Source organism: Lathyrus oleraceus, chromosome 7 (genome assembly GCF_024323335.1).
Source record: "Lathyrus oleraceus cultivar Zhongwan6 chromosome 7, CAAS_Psat_ZW6_1.0, whole genome shotgun sequence".
In the NCBI taxonomy this organism is placed as follows: domain Eukaryota; kingdom Viridiplantae; phylum Streptophyta; class Magnoliopsida; order Fabales; family Fabaceae; genus Lathyrus; species Lathyrus oleraceus.
Window position 1 is genome coordinate 8603047 of NC_066585.1, and position 11835 is coordinate 8614881.

At 32.0% G+C, this 11835-nt stretch overlaps 1 protein-coding gene across 3 annotated transcripts; it reads left to right on the forward strand.

Moving 5' to 3' along the window:
- Nucleotides 1-9668: 9668 nt before the first annotated feature.
- Nucleotides 9669-11620, forward strand: LOC127103801 (uncharacterized). 3 transcript variants are annotated; one of them, XM_051041041.1, is made up of 7 exons: nucleotides 9669-9815; nucleotides 9899-9985; nucleotides 10102-10254; nucleotides 10513-10674; nucleotides 10781-10834; nucleotides 10955-11095; nucleotides 11163-11620. In XM_051041041.1, exons 1-7 carry the CDS (start codon nucleotides 9699-9701, stop codon nucleotides 11541-11543), a joined length of 1095 nt encoding a protein of 364 aa, XP_050896998.1. In that variant the 5' UTR covers nucleotides 9669-9698; the 3' UTR covers nucleotides 11544-11620. The 3 variants fall into 3 exon arrangements, with proteins under 3 accessions (XP_050896998.1, XP_050896999.1, XP_050897000.1); XM_051041042.1 differs by lacking the exon at nucleotides 9899-9985 and having other exon boundaries at nucleotides 9681-9815; XM_051041043.1 differs by lacking the exons at nucleotides 9899-9985; nucleotides 10102-10254 and having other exon boundaries at nucleotides 9681-9815.
- Nucleotides 11621-11835: the final 215 nt, after the last annotated feature.

Sequence of the window (11835 nt, forward strand, 5' to 3'; positions counted from 1 at the left end):
GTCATCTGTACAAGGGTGGTGTTAGCTCTTAACCCTGACATTGAGAGTCAGGGTGAAGCTGATGAAAGGTGAGTGAAGATTAGACTTCACAGCTCTTATCCCTGGCCAGGGAGAGCTTCAGACAAAGGAGCGTGGGTTTAGAAAGATGGAACCCTTCTACACTCATGACTCTGACTCAATTGTACAATGTACAAGATCTTGGGTTAATGTCCCAATGCATCAACACAGTGGTGTGAGCAGAGGGACGACTCAACAAGAATAGCAGGGGATGGATTGCACATCCCTTGGGTTCTGCCAATTGCCTTAATCAAGGACTTTTCCTGCTTGGGGACAAAAATAAACAAGCACAATCATTGCCTCTTAAGGAGGACTTCAGACAGGTGCCTGGCCAAGTAACAGGCCAGGTCTTCCAGACTACATGAAGAAAAGAAATTCTACCTCAATTGGTTAAACAACCAAGCAACAGCAAACAAGTTCTCAAGGAACTATTAGCAACTAATGTACCTTGTGATGATGGCAGTGATGAAATCGTGCGTTTCCAGGTGTGAAAGGTAAAAACAGATGAAGCTCAATGATGTGGAAGATGATTGAAGTACGTGCCTTAGCTCAATTGTGCTCCAGATGCGAGAATTAACAAAATGCCATGGATGAGCTTGCTTTCAGCCGTCACGATTCTTCAATGCCATGGCCTTGATCTTGTGAAACAGTTCCTCAAAAGTGATTGTAGAAGGTGGATCCAACAAGAACGAGCACAGTTGATGAAGAATTCAATGAGAAATGATGAAAAAAGTTGGAAAAAGTTTGGAGAAAATTGGAGAGAATTGGAGGGAAAGTTGGTTAGAGCTGAAAAATGTGAAGTGATTATGATTTTCTGTTATGATTAACATCTTATACCAACTCCTAATCCACTTGTTAATCACAATTAGCAAAATGAAGTGAAATTAGCAAAATGCATTTTCAAGTGAAATGGCCAAAATGTCCTTTTGCAAATTAGGCAATGTAACAGTGTAATTGCAGCTCAAGCAAGTCACATTGGTCATTTGGAATATGTTGAAATTGGTTTTGTATGGAAATCACATGTATTTTGGAAATTCATCATTTTTCCCACCAATTTTCAAATAGATCACTTGAAAAATGACATTTTGCCATGATGATTTTTGATGAAATGTGACCATGCATCATGAAAGTACATGTAAAATGTGGTTTGCTCAAATAAAGATCACCCAATTTGGCAATTCCATGTGAAAGTTATGCCACTTTGAATTTAGGCATTTTTGGAAAATGATTTGATCACAACTTGCCAACCATGCATGAGAAATTCATGTTCTTGGACTTTTTGGAAAGGTGAGAGCAAGATCTACAACTTTCATGTTGAACAAAATTTCATTTGAAGCATTTTTGGACATGTAATTTTGAGGTGAAAAACTTTCCATTTTTGGAAACTTTCAATTACAAGTCACTTTCTATTTTTGGAAAGTTTCCATCTGACTTTATTTTCTCCATTCTTGATGTTTGAAATGTCAAATGAAACTTGTTTAGACATGAATGAAGTCTATCCAACCCTCTCCCACCTCCATATCCATAAAATCAAGCACAGTTGACCACAGTTGACTTTTCTGATTGATAGATGAATTTGGCTATGCATTGATCAAGTTGAACCTCAAACTCCCAATGAAATGGCTCAATGATGAAACCCTAGCTTCCATAAGCTCAATATAATCACATGATGATCCCCATATCCATTGTAGACCCCATCTCCTAGACAAGCCCTGATTGGCCCAATGCAGATGATTAGGGTTGACCAGTGGTCAAAACCCTAATCTCAAGGCATCTGATCAATCTCTTGAACCTCTTAGATGATAACAAGACCATGATGATGATGACGTATCATTTCAACCAAGATGAAGATCAATCTCCTTGAGAACCATGAAACCCTAATTTGTACCACCACATCCTCAGATGGCTAATGATCAGTCCATTCAATGAAAAACCTCAGGCTTGAATCTCAACCTCTTTATCTTCTGATCAAGACTCAAGAGGATAACTTGCACAATGTAACCACATGATATGCAATATGCAATGTCTAATGACCTAAAAATGATATGCAACATGTTAAGCTAGTCCCAAGAGAGGAGGGCAAATTTTGAGGTGTTACACCCCTCATGTGCATGGACATGCTGCTACAGTACACGAAAATCTGTCCAAACACACTCCAAATATCATTTAAGACGAATTGCAAGTGGTGGGAAATGTGGAAAATGCATATTTTTCAAATGGACTTTTTTCCCTCCAAATTTCAAATTCAATTCCAATGAAAAATGCCATTTTTGTGTGATGAGATTTGATGAAATGTAATGAATGATTATGATAAAGGATGTTAAAAGGAGATTGTAGCAAAAAAACCCACTCCATTTGGCCAATTGGTGTGAAATTTATCCAAGTTTGAAGTTCAAAAATCCTTGACAATGATTTGATCATAACTTGCCAACCACACATGAGAAATGGATGTTCTTGGACTTTTTGGAAAGGTGAGAGCAAGATCTTCAACTTTCATGTTGGAAAAAATTTCATTTGAAGCTTGTATGATGATGTAAATTTGAGGAGAAGACCTTTCCATTTTTGGCAGTTTGAAATTACAGGTCACTTACTATTCTTGGAAACTTTTCATCTGACCTCAAATTCTTCAATCTTGATCTTTGAAATGTCAAATGAGACTTGTATGGACATGAATGAGGCCTTTCAAACCATCTCCCACCTTCAAATCCATGAATTCAGGCACAGTTGACCACAGTTGACTTTCTAGGGTTTCAGATGAAATTCAGCTTGACTGTTGAGCTTTGATCATCCAATCTTTAGTCAAACCACTTCAAAATAATCCCTAGGTCATATGAACATGTTGAATCAACCCTAGGGCTTTTCTTCAATAGGAATTGCACATGCTTGCTTGCTTGACTGATCCTCCTAACCAGTTAACTGATTTGTTGACTTGCACTTGGGCAAAGGACAATGCAATGCTATGCAGTGGACTATGTAATGTTAATGTCCTAATCATGAAAATGTATGTACAAAATGGTAGGTGCAAATTTGAGGTGCTACACATTGTACTCAGTCTGCATCTGGTTCATCCATACCAATGGAGAACACCTGCTACCAGATGCTAGGTACTTAGCTTCTGTAGTGGACAATGATACACAATTCTGTTTCTCCCTTGCTACTCCACCATTTTGATAAGGTCTAATAGGTGAGGATAACTCATGGCTTTCCACCTGACATTTTCCACAGCCTTTTCTTTCATCCATAAGCATATTTGGGATTCCTCTAACTGCTGCCTTTGATATGATCTTCTTCATTCCTCTTAAATGAAGTTGTCCAAGTCTTCCATGCCACAACTTCACTTCCTGCTCTTCCTTGGCTAAGTGGCACTTTGAGGAGTAGTGTGAGACTTTAGATTCCCATAGATAACAATTATCTTTGGATCTGGCTCCTCTCATAACTTCCTGATTGCAACCATTCATCACCACACATCCTTCCTTTGTGAATTGTACATTGAACCCTTGATCACATAGCTGGCTTATGCTGATGAGATTAGCAGTTAGTCCTTTTACTAACAACACATTACTCAGTTTTGGAACTCCATGACAGTCTAGCTTACCAACACCTTTGATTTCTCCTTTAGCTCCATCACCAAATGTCACGTACCTGGTAGCATGAGGTTGTATATCCACCAATAAGTTGCTCATCCCAGTCATATGTCTTGAGCAACCACTATCAAAGTACCAGTCTTGTCTAGTAGATGCACTTAGAGATGTGTGAGCTAGTTTAGCAACCCATTGTTGTTTCTTAGTGGGAGCATTATGCTTAGATGCCTTCTGCTTAGGTCTGACTTGAGGGGTCTGGTTAGGATAACCATGCAACCTGTAACAGAAGGGTTTTATGTGACCAAATCTACCACAGTAGTGACATCTCTATCTCTGAAATTTCTTCTTCTGATGGTTACTCATCCTGGTTCCCTGATGTTGAAACATCGGTTGTGACTTCTGCTTGAGTTTCTGAACTTCAGCCTTTGAGCGTTTGAGTTCAACTGAGGATTTCTTAACAAAGCCTAAACCAGACATGGTTCCTGACTTCTGTCCCACCTTTAGAATCTTTTCCAAGGTCTCAGTTCCTTTATTCAGCATTCTGATGGATTTTGTCATTTGTTCTAGCTTAGATGTCAGCAATGCTATCTCACCATTTAGACCATCTATGACTGTCAGATGCTTCTGTTTCTCAGCTTCCAACTCCTTGATGAGTTTCTTCTGCTTTTCTCCTTGGATGCATACTTCTGCACTTTTGACACATAGCTCTTTATATGAAGCAGCAAGTTCAACAAAGGTAAGTTCATCTCCACTTGAGTCATCATCAGAGGCACACACACTTGTTAGTGCAGTGACATGTTTAGCAGATTCTCCTTCAGATTCACTCTCAGAATCTCCTTCAGACCAGGTGACAGATAGCCCCTTCTTTTGCATCTTGAGGAAGGTAGGACATTCAGCTCTAATGTGACCAAAACCTTCACATCCATGGCACTGGATTCCCTTGCCTTGGGTGACCTTTTCTTCATACTTTGATCTTCTACTGATGTCAGATGAGGAGTTCTTGACATTAGGTCTGCCCTGTTGATCAACCTTCTTTATGAACTTGTTGAACTGTCTTCCAGGCATGGCTATAGCTTCTGAAAGGCTATCATTACCTCCAATATTTCCTTCTTCAGAATCCTCTTCAGTATTTGATACAAAAGCTATGCTTTTGTTCTTCTTTTCAACATCCTCACATAGGCCCATTTCAAAGGTTTGGAGTGAACCAATAAGCTCATCAACCTTCATATTGCTGATATCTTGAGCCTCTTCTATGGCTGTGACCTTCATGGCAAATCTCTTTGGCAATGATCTGAGAATCTTTCTTACAAGTTTCTCTTCAGCCATTTTCTCTCCTAAGCCACCAGAAGTGTTGGCAATTTCAAGAATGTTCATGTGGAAGTCATGAATAGTCTCATCCTCTTTCATCTTCAGATTTTCAAACTTGGTGGTCAGCATCTGAAGTTTAGACATCCTCACCTTGGAGGTACCTTCATGAGTTGTTTTGAGGGTATCCCAAACATCTTTAGCCAGTTCACAGTGATGCACCAGTCTGAAGATGTTCTTATTTATTCCATTGAACAGTGCATTCAAGGCCTTAGAGTTTCCAAGGGCTAGTGCCTCTTGCTCCTTGTCCCACCCTTCTTTAGGAATTTGCAAAATAACTCTATCTTTATCTGTCTTCGTTGGATGTTCCCATCCTTTGTTGACAGCTCTCCAGACCTTGCTATCTAGAGACCTCAAGAAGGCTATCATACGAGGTTTCCAGTCATCATAGTTAGAACCATCCAGCATGGGTGGTCTATTTGAGTATCCTACATCCTTGTCCATGGTACTAGAAAGTAACTTCCCTAGATCTCACCCAGAAATTAACAGGCAGGGTGCCTGCTCTGATGCCAATTGAAATTCTAGTTAACAGACTTTCGATGTCACACGGGATGTTATGACATCCAATTCTGCGCAGACAAGAATTATGCAGAACTTAAAAAGTAAGTGCAGTAAATAACACAAGGAATTGTTTACCCAGTTCGGTGTCACACACACCTACGTCTGAGGGCTACCAAGCCAGGGAGGAAATCCACTATTAGTAGTATTAATTCAGACCTTAAACCAACTGTTTAATCCTATCACTTAATACCTACCCAATGCAATTTCAATCTTACATTAAGATCAGAGTTCCTACTCACTCCCTCTCAATCACCTCAGTGATTACAACCTTTAATTAGATTAAAGTTAATGATGAAGTCACACTTCAAACAACTCTTGATTGTGCTTAACAGCTTTAATCAAGATACACAGCACTCACGCTTAAAAGCTTAGAGTGACACAACACTTACAATTCAATGAACACCCTAGTCCAATGCAATCATCTAGGTGATAATTGCTTGGCTCACAAAATACACCTAATACAAGACACACACAAAAATACAACAGTGAAGTATGATGGACCAATATAATCTTCACGCCTAAAACCCACGGAGTCTGAAAGAAGGATTTCCATCCTTTTATATTGCATCACTTGGGCCTTGTACTTGTATTCCCTAAAATTAAGGTTAAGCAAGTTAACCTAATTTCCACATATTATGGTGCTAACAAATAGGCTATTTGTTAGGTTCATTAAATGTAGCTCAGTTGTTAGTTTCCCGGATTTTAGCTCAGCTGTTGGATTCCTGAAGAATAGCCTGAAAAAATGCTGAAATAGAAAAACTAACCATCCTACAATTTAACATATGGTGTCAGGAAGGAATGTCACAACATTCAGTTTGACGACCAGAACATATACCATATGTTAAGTCTGTTATTTTCCTGAAAACAGACTGTGCTAAATATTGTACTGTAGCAGACCAACCAGTCTATACTTCAATATCAGCTTACAGTAATAAAAGTCAAAACATCCAGTTTGACATTTACACAATGGCCTTATGCTAGGTCTGTTATTCCCTTGATAAACAGACTGAGATACGTACTTACCTGAAGCAGAAAACCAACCTGCCTATTATTCAGTATATGCTGTCACTAATGAATGTCATAACATCCAGTTTGACATTCAGACAATAGGCCTTATGTTAGGTCTGTTATTCTCCTGAATAAATAGACTGAGATAAATACTGAGTTATAAAAGACAACCAAATATTCTAAACCTCAGTCTCTGCTGTCAAGGATGAATGTTACAACATCTAGTTTAACATTCAGTAAATCATGTATTAGCTAAACCTGCAGCATACTGCTCAAGTATGTCATGACATCAGTCAAGACATCAGAGTACAGTTAGATGTTTTAACACAAAATGCAGCCAATCACACATCTCCAAAGCATGTCATGACATCAGTTAAGACATTATAGTCCAGTTAGTGTTTTACCACAAAATGCAGCCAATCAAACATCTACAGTTGTCCACCATGTATCTTGCATTAAAGTATCCCTTAGACAATGGTCAAGTTGAAATAGTGAAAGGTGACCAAGGAATAACCAGGAAATGTTATAAAGACAATCTGATATTGAAAAGGAGGAATTATGCTGATGAACCACTCAAGGATGATCAGTTAAAAATAAACTCAATTAATATCGGTATGAGTGAGGAGCCACCCTATATCTTGCATTAAAGTATCCCTTAGAAGATGGTCAATTAGAAATAGTGAAAGGTGACCAAGGAATAACCAGGAAATGTTATAAAGATAGTCTGATATTGAAAAGAAGGAATTATGCTGACGAACCACTCAAGGATGATCAGTTAAAAGTAAACTCAATCATAAGAATTAAGATGTCGTATCTAAAAAAATGAAAGAAATAAGTAGTAAACAAAAAATATAAATTTGATATACTTATGTATTCCTTATTTTAAGCAAATTTTACCTTTCTATATTCATTAAATAATTGATGTAACTTATCTACATGTAAATCATATACATTAGTTATTTAATGAATCTAAAAAATAAAAATTTAGTTATAACAAAGCATGTATGAAGTATATTTATTAGTTTAATATTTTTTAAAAAGTTATAATTTTAGTTATATTAGATAAATAATTTAAAATTTAATAGGTAGATTATAGAAATTATTAAAAATATCGGGTTGTCAAATAAATTATAAATAAATTTAATAAGACTTGATATGGTAAATCTAAATTAAAAAATGAAACTGTTTCACTTTTATCAATGTTTAATTAAAAAAATACAATGAATAATATTTTTAATATTTGTTCAAAACATTTTACTCTAATATTTAATTTGTATATATATGAAAACTGATATATTAAATACAAATTCTCTTTTCTAAAAAATGAGGCTACATAGGATATATCTTGGTTGGATTTCTTTACAACGAATTATCTTATAGAGTTTAAATTAAAATTTATTTACAAATTTTATAATATTAATGATTATAAATATTTTCTTTAAATTATGGATTACTAAATTGAAGTTATTTATTTAATATATTACATTACATATTATTATTATTACTATTATTATTATTATTATTATTATTATATTAATAATAATAATAATCTTAATAATAAAAATAATAATAATCACTATTAAAATTGTAATTATGAATATTATTTGAAGTTTCTAAATTCACAATGAAACAAATATTTAATCGACAAAAAATATATAGTTGATATACTTCCTCCATTTATCATTTTAAAAAAACTTCAAGTTTTATTTTAATTAAATAATTGGTGTATCTGACCTATATATAAATCAAATACATTGGTTGTTATATAAATATAAAAAGTCAAAATATGATTATAATAAAAAATAGATATAATACATTTATTATTTTAAGAATTTTTAAAAAGTTAAAATTTTATTTATAGTATATAAATAATTTTAAAATTATATGAGTGTCAAAAAAAATCTTTAGACTTAAGATGTTGAATATAAAACTATATATATGAAACAAATATAAATCAGATACAATAGTTATTCAATGATTCTAAAAGTCAAAATTTGGTTATAACAAAGAAATGATGAAGTACATTTATTATTTTAATCATTTTTCAAAAGTTATAATTTTTTTTATATGTTAAATATTAATCATTTTTCAAATATTATGAATAAATTTAATAAGAATTAAGATGGTGAATCTAAAAATAATGAAACTGTTTCACTTTTATCAACATTTGATTAAAAAAACTCCAATGAATAAGATTTGTAATATTTGATCAAAATAGTTTTCTCTAAGAATTAATTCATATATATAAAATTGATATATTATATACCGTTTTTCTTTTCTAGAAAACAAGGATGCTTTAGATATAACATGGTTGAATTTCTTTAGAATTATTGTTCTTGTAAAGATTAAATTCAGATTTATTTACGAGTTTTAAAATATTAATGATTATTAATAATTTCTTTAGATTATGGATTACATGATTCAAGATACTTATTTAATTTATTCAATTACATTTAATTATTATTATTATTCAGGTAATTTTATTCATAATAATTATAATCTTAATAATAATAATTATTATCACTATTATTATTATTATTATTATTATTATAATTATTTGTAGTTTCTAAATTCACAATAAAAAAAATATTGAGTCAACAAAAAAATATATAAAGTTGATGTAGTTCCTCCATTTCTTTTTTAATCAAACATCAAATTTTATATTTATTAAATAATTGATATATTTGATCTATATATTAATCAAATACATTAGTTATTCAATTAATCTAAAAAGTCATATTTCAAAAAGTTATAATTTTATTTATATTATATAAATCATTTTAAAATTTAATAGTACAACATAAATATTATTAAAATCAGTAGATTGTCAAATCCCAAGCGTCTTAAAGATCATAAATAATTAATATCTTATTTTATTATTAACAAGTTTATTATTTAAAATCACTAAGTTATAAACTATTAATGTTTATAACAATATATTGAATAGGTTAATTGAATTTTTCTAATGATTTATTTAAATTTAATATCATTTTTATTTTTATTTTTAAACTCAAAATTATGTGTTCAAATTTATATGGAAAGTTTTTGTTAGTATTAGTATAAATACGTATAAATAATTAAACAAGTATTACATAAAAATCAATTAAAAGTAAAGTCTATAAAGTCATGACGTTATTTTTGGTGATTGTTCTTAGCTTTTGGATAACATGTAGCAATATTGATGCAAGAAGTGGAACTCTATCAAATGAGACAAGTTATTTTACTACATCTGATATCGTTATGGTATTGTTTATTATTTAATTTCCTTTGTTATAATTTATTTTACATCTGTTTTACATGATTGTAATTTTTGTTAACATATCCAGCATCGTATGGACATTGATTTTGGTTGTATTAATATCCACAAGCAACCTTCTCTAAATCATCCTTTATTAAAAAATCATAAAATTCAGGTATAAAAAGTTTAAATCTTTATAGGTTTAATAAGATTACTTGATTTATTATGCATTTTATTATTCATAATTTGAAATATAAATCTTTGTTTTGTTTCCATTTCATTGCCAAATAGCGTTATCCAACCTTTACAAGAAACATTGTGCCAAAAAGGTCATCTTATGATGGTAAAATCATTGAAGAATGTCCACTGGGAAAAGTTCCCTTTCACAAGAAAACAAAAAAACATCAAATTAAAGGTTTTCAGTCAAATTCACATGAGTATCATGTAAGTGGACTCTCCTAATTATATCATGCAATGTAAGGTTATAAATTATATAATAAATTTAAGCTATCATAATATATTTATTGAGGATTAAGTATCAATATAAATTAAAAATAATTTCTCACAATTACAAATATATTGTGTAATTTAAATTAAAATTTTGAAAAATAAGTTGATGCATTGGGGTCTACACCAATGTTTTTAGTATTTAAGAATTTTCTAATTATTAATCTAAATATTACATTTGTTCTTATTTTCTAGTCGATCACCCTCGATACAAATCAAACTACGACATTTCATGGAGGATATGCACACGTTGGTGCATATAATTTACAGCTTAAAGGAAAACAATATAGTTTATCTGGAATTTGGGTTGAGAGTGGTCCACCATCTAATTTAAATAGCATATTTGTTGGCATCGGGGTAAGTTATTTTTAAGATTTCAAACATGTATTTTTGGTTTATTTTTCATGTGTCAATAAAACTTTTTTTAATGAACTATTTGTATCAATTTTTTTTCATATACAAGGTTATGCCAAACTTATATGGAGATAGTGAAATTCACCTAACAACACGTTGGACGGTATTATTATAAACTTAATGTTCCTAATAATTCTTAAATATTCTTAATAAAATGACTATTAAATGTACTAGACAAAAATAATTTTAATATTATTTTGCTCAATTTGATACAAACATGCAGGCAGGTGGATCAGAATGTTACAATGTTCATTGTCCTGGGTTCGTGCAAGTCAAAAGTAAACCATATCTTGGAATGATCTTATCACCTGTTTCTAGCATTGGGTCGTTTAAAAAATGGGCTTTTGTTCCCACAATCAAACAGGTAATTTTCATTTGAAGAAAATTATAATGTATATTTTATCATCTTTTAATTGCTTAAATATTTGTAGGATAAAGTAACGGGTCATTGGTGGTTATGTATATTCCCAAAGCTACGATGTTTTGGATATTTTCCAAAAGAATTATTCTCTCACTTAAGTTCAGGAGCATCTATCGTTAGATATGGCGGTGAAACTTATACTCCACCTGGAATGGTTAGTCCTCCAATGGGTAGTGGAAGATTACCACAAGAAAGATTCAAAAACTCGGGTTTCATAGAAAAGATTGAGATAATTAATTCAGAATATAATCAAATTGATATAAATCCTAGAAATATGAAGATAAACAAAGATGGTAATTTAAGTTGTTATGACTTAATATATCGTGGTTATGAAGGAAGTTATCCTCGTCAAGCTTTTCTATATGGTGGGCCTGGTGGAAGGTCATGTTAATGATTGTATCGTAGAATAAATTTATTTAAAGGCTTCATAAAGTATTAATAAATAAAGTTAATTATTTTTCCCTTGTGTTTTATATTGCTCCCTAGATATATAATCTTACTTGTTATAATGGTCTATAAGTTCTAAAAAAACTTGAAAACTTAGATTAATAAAACTTAAGTTGCTGAATTAAAAAATATATATATGAAATTCTTTGATTTTTATCAACGTTTGATTTTTAATATACAATGAATAATAATTGTAATATTTATTCAAAACATTTTTCACTAATATTTAATTCAAA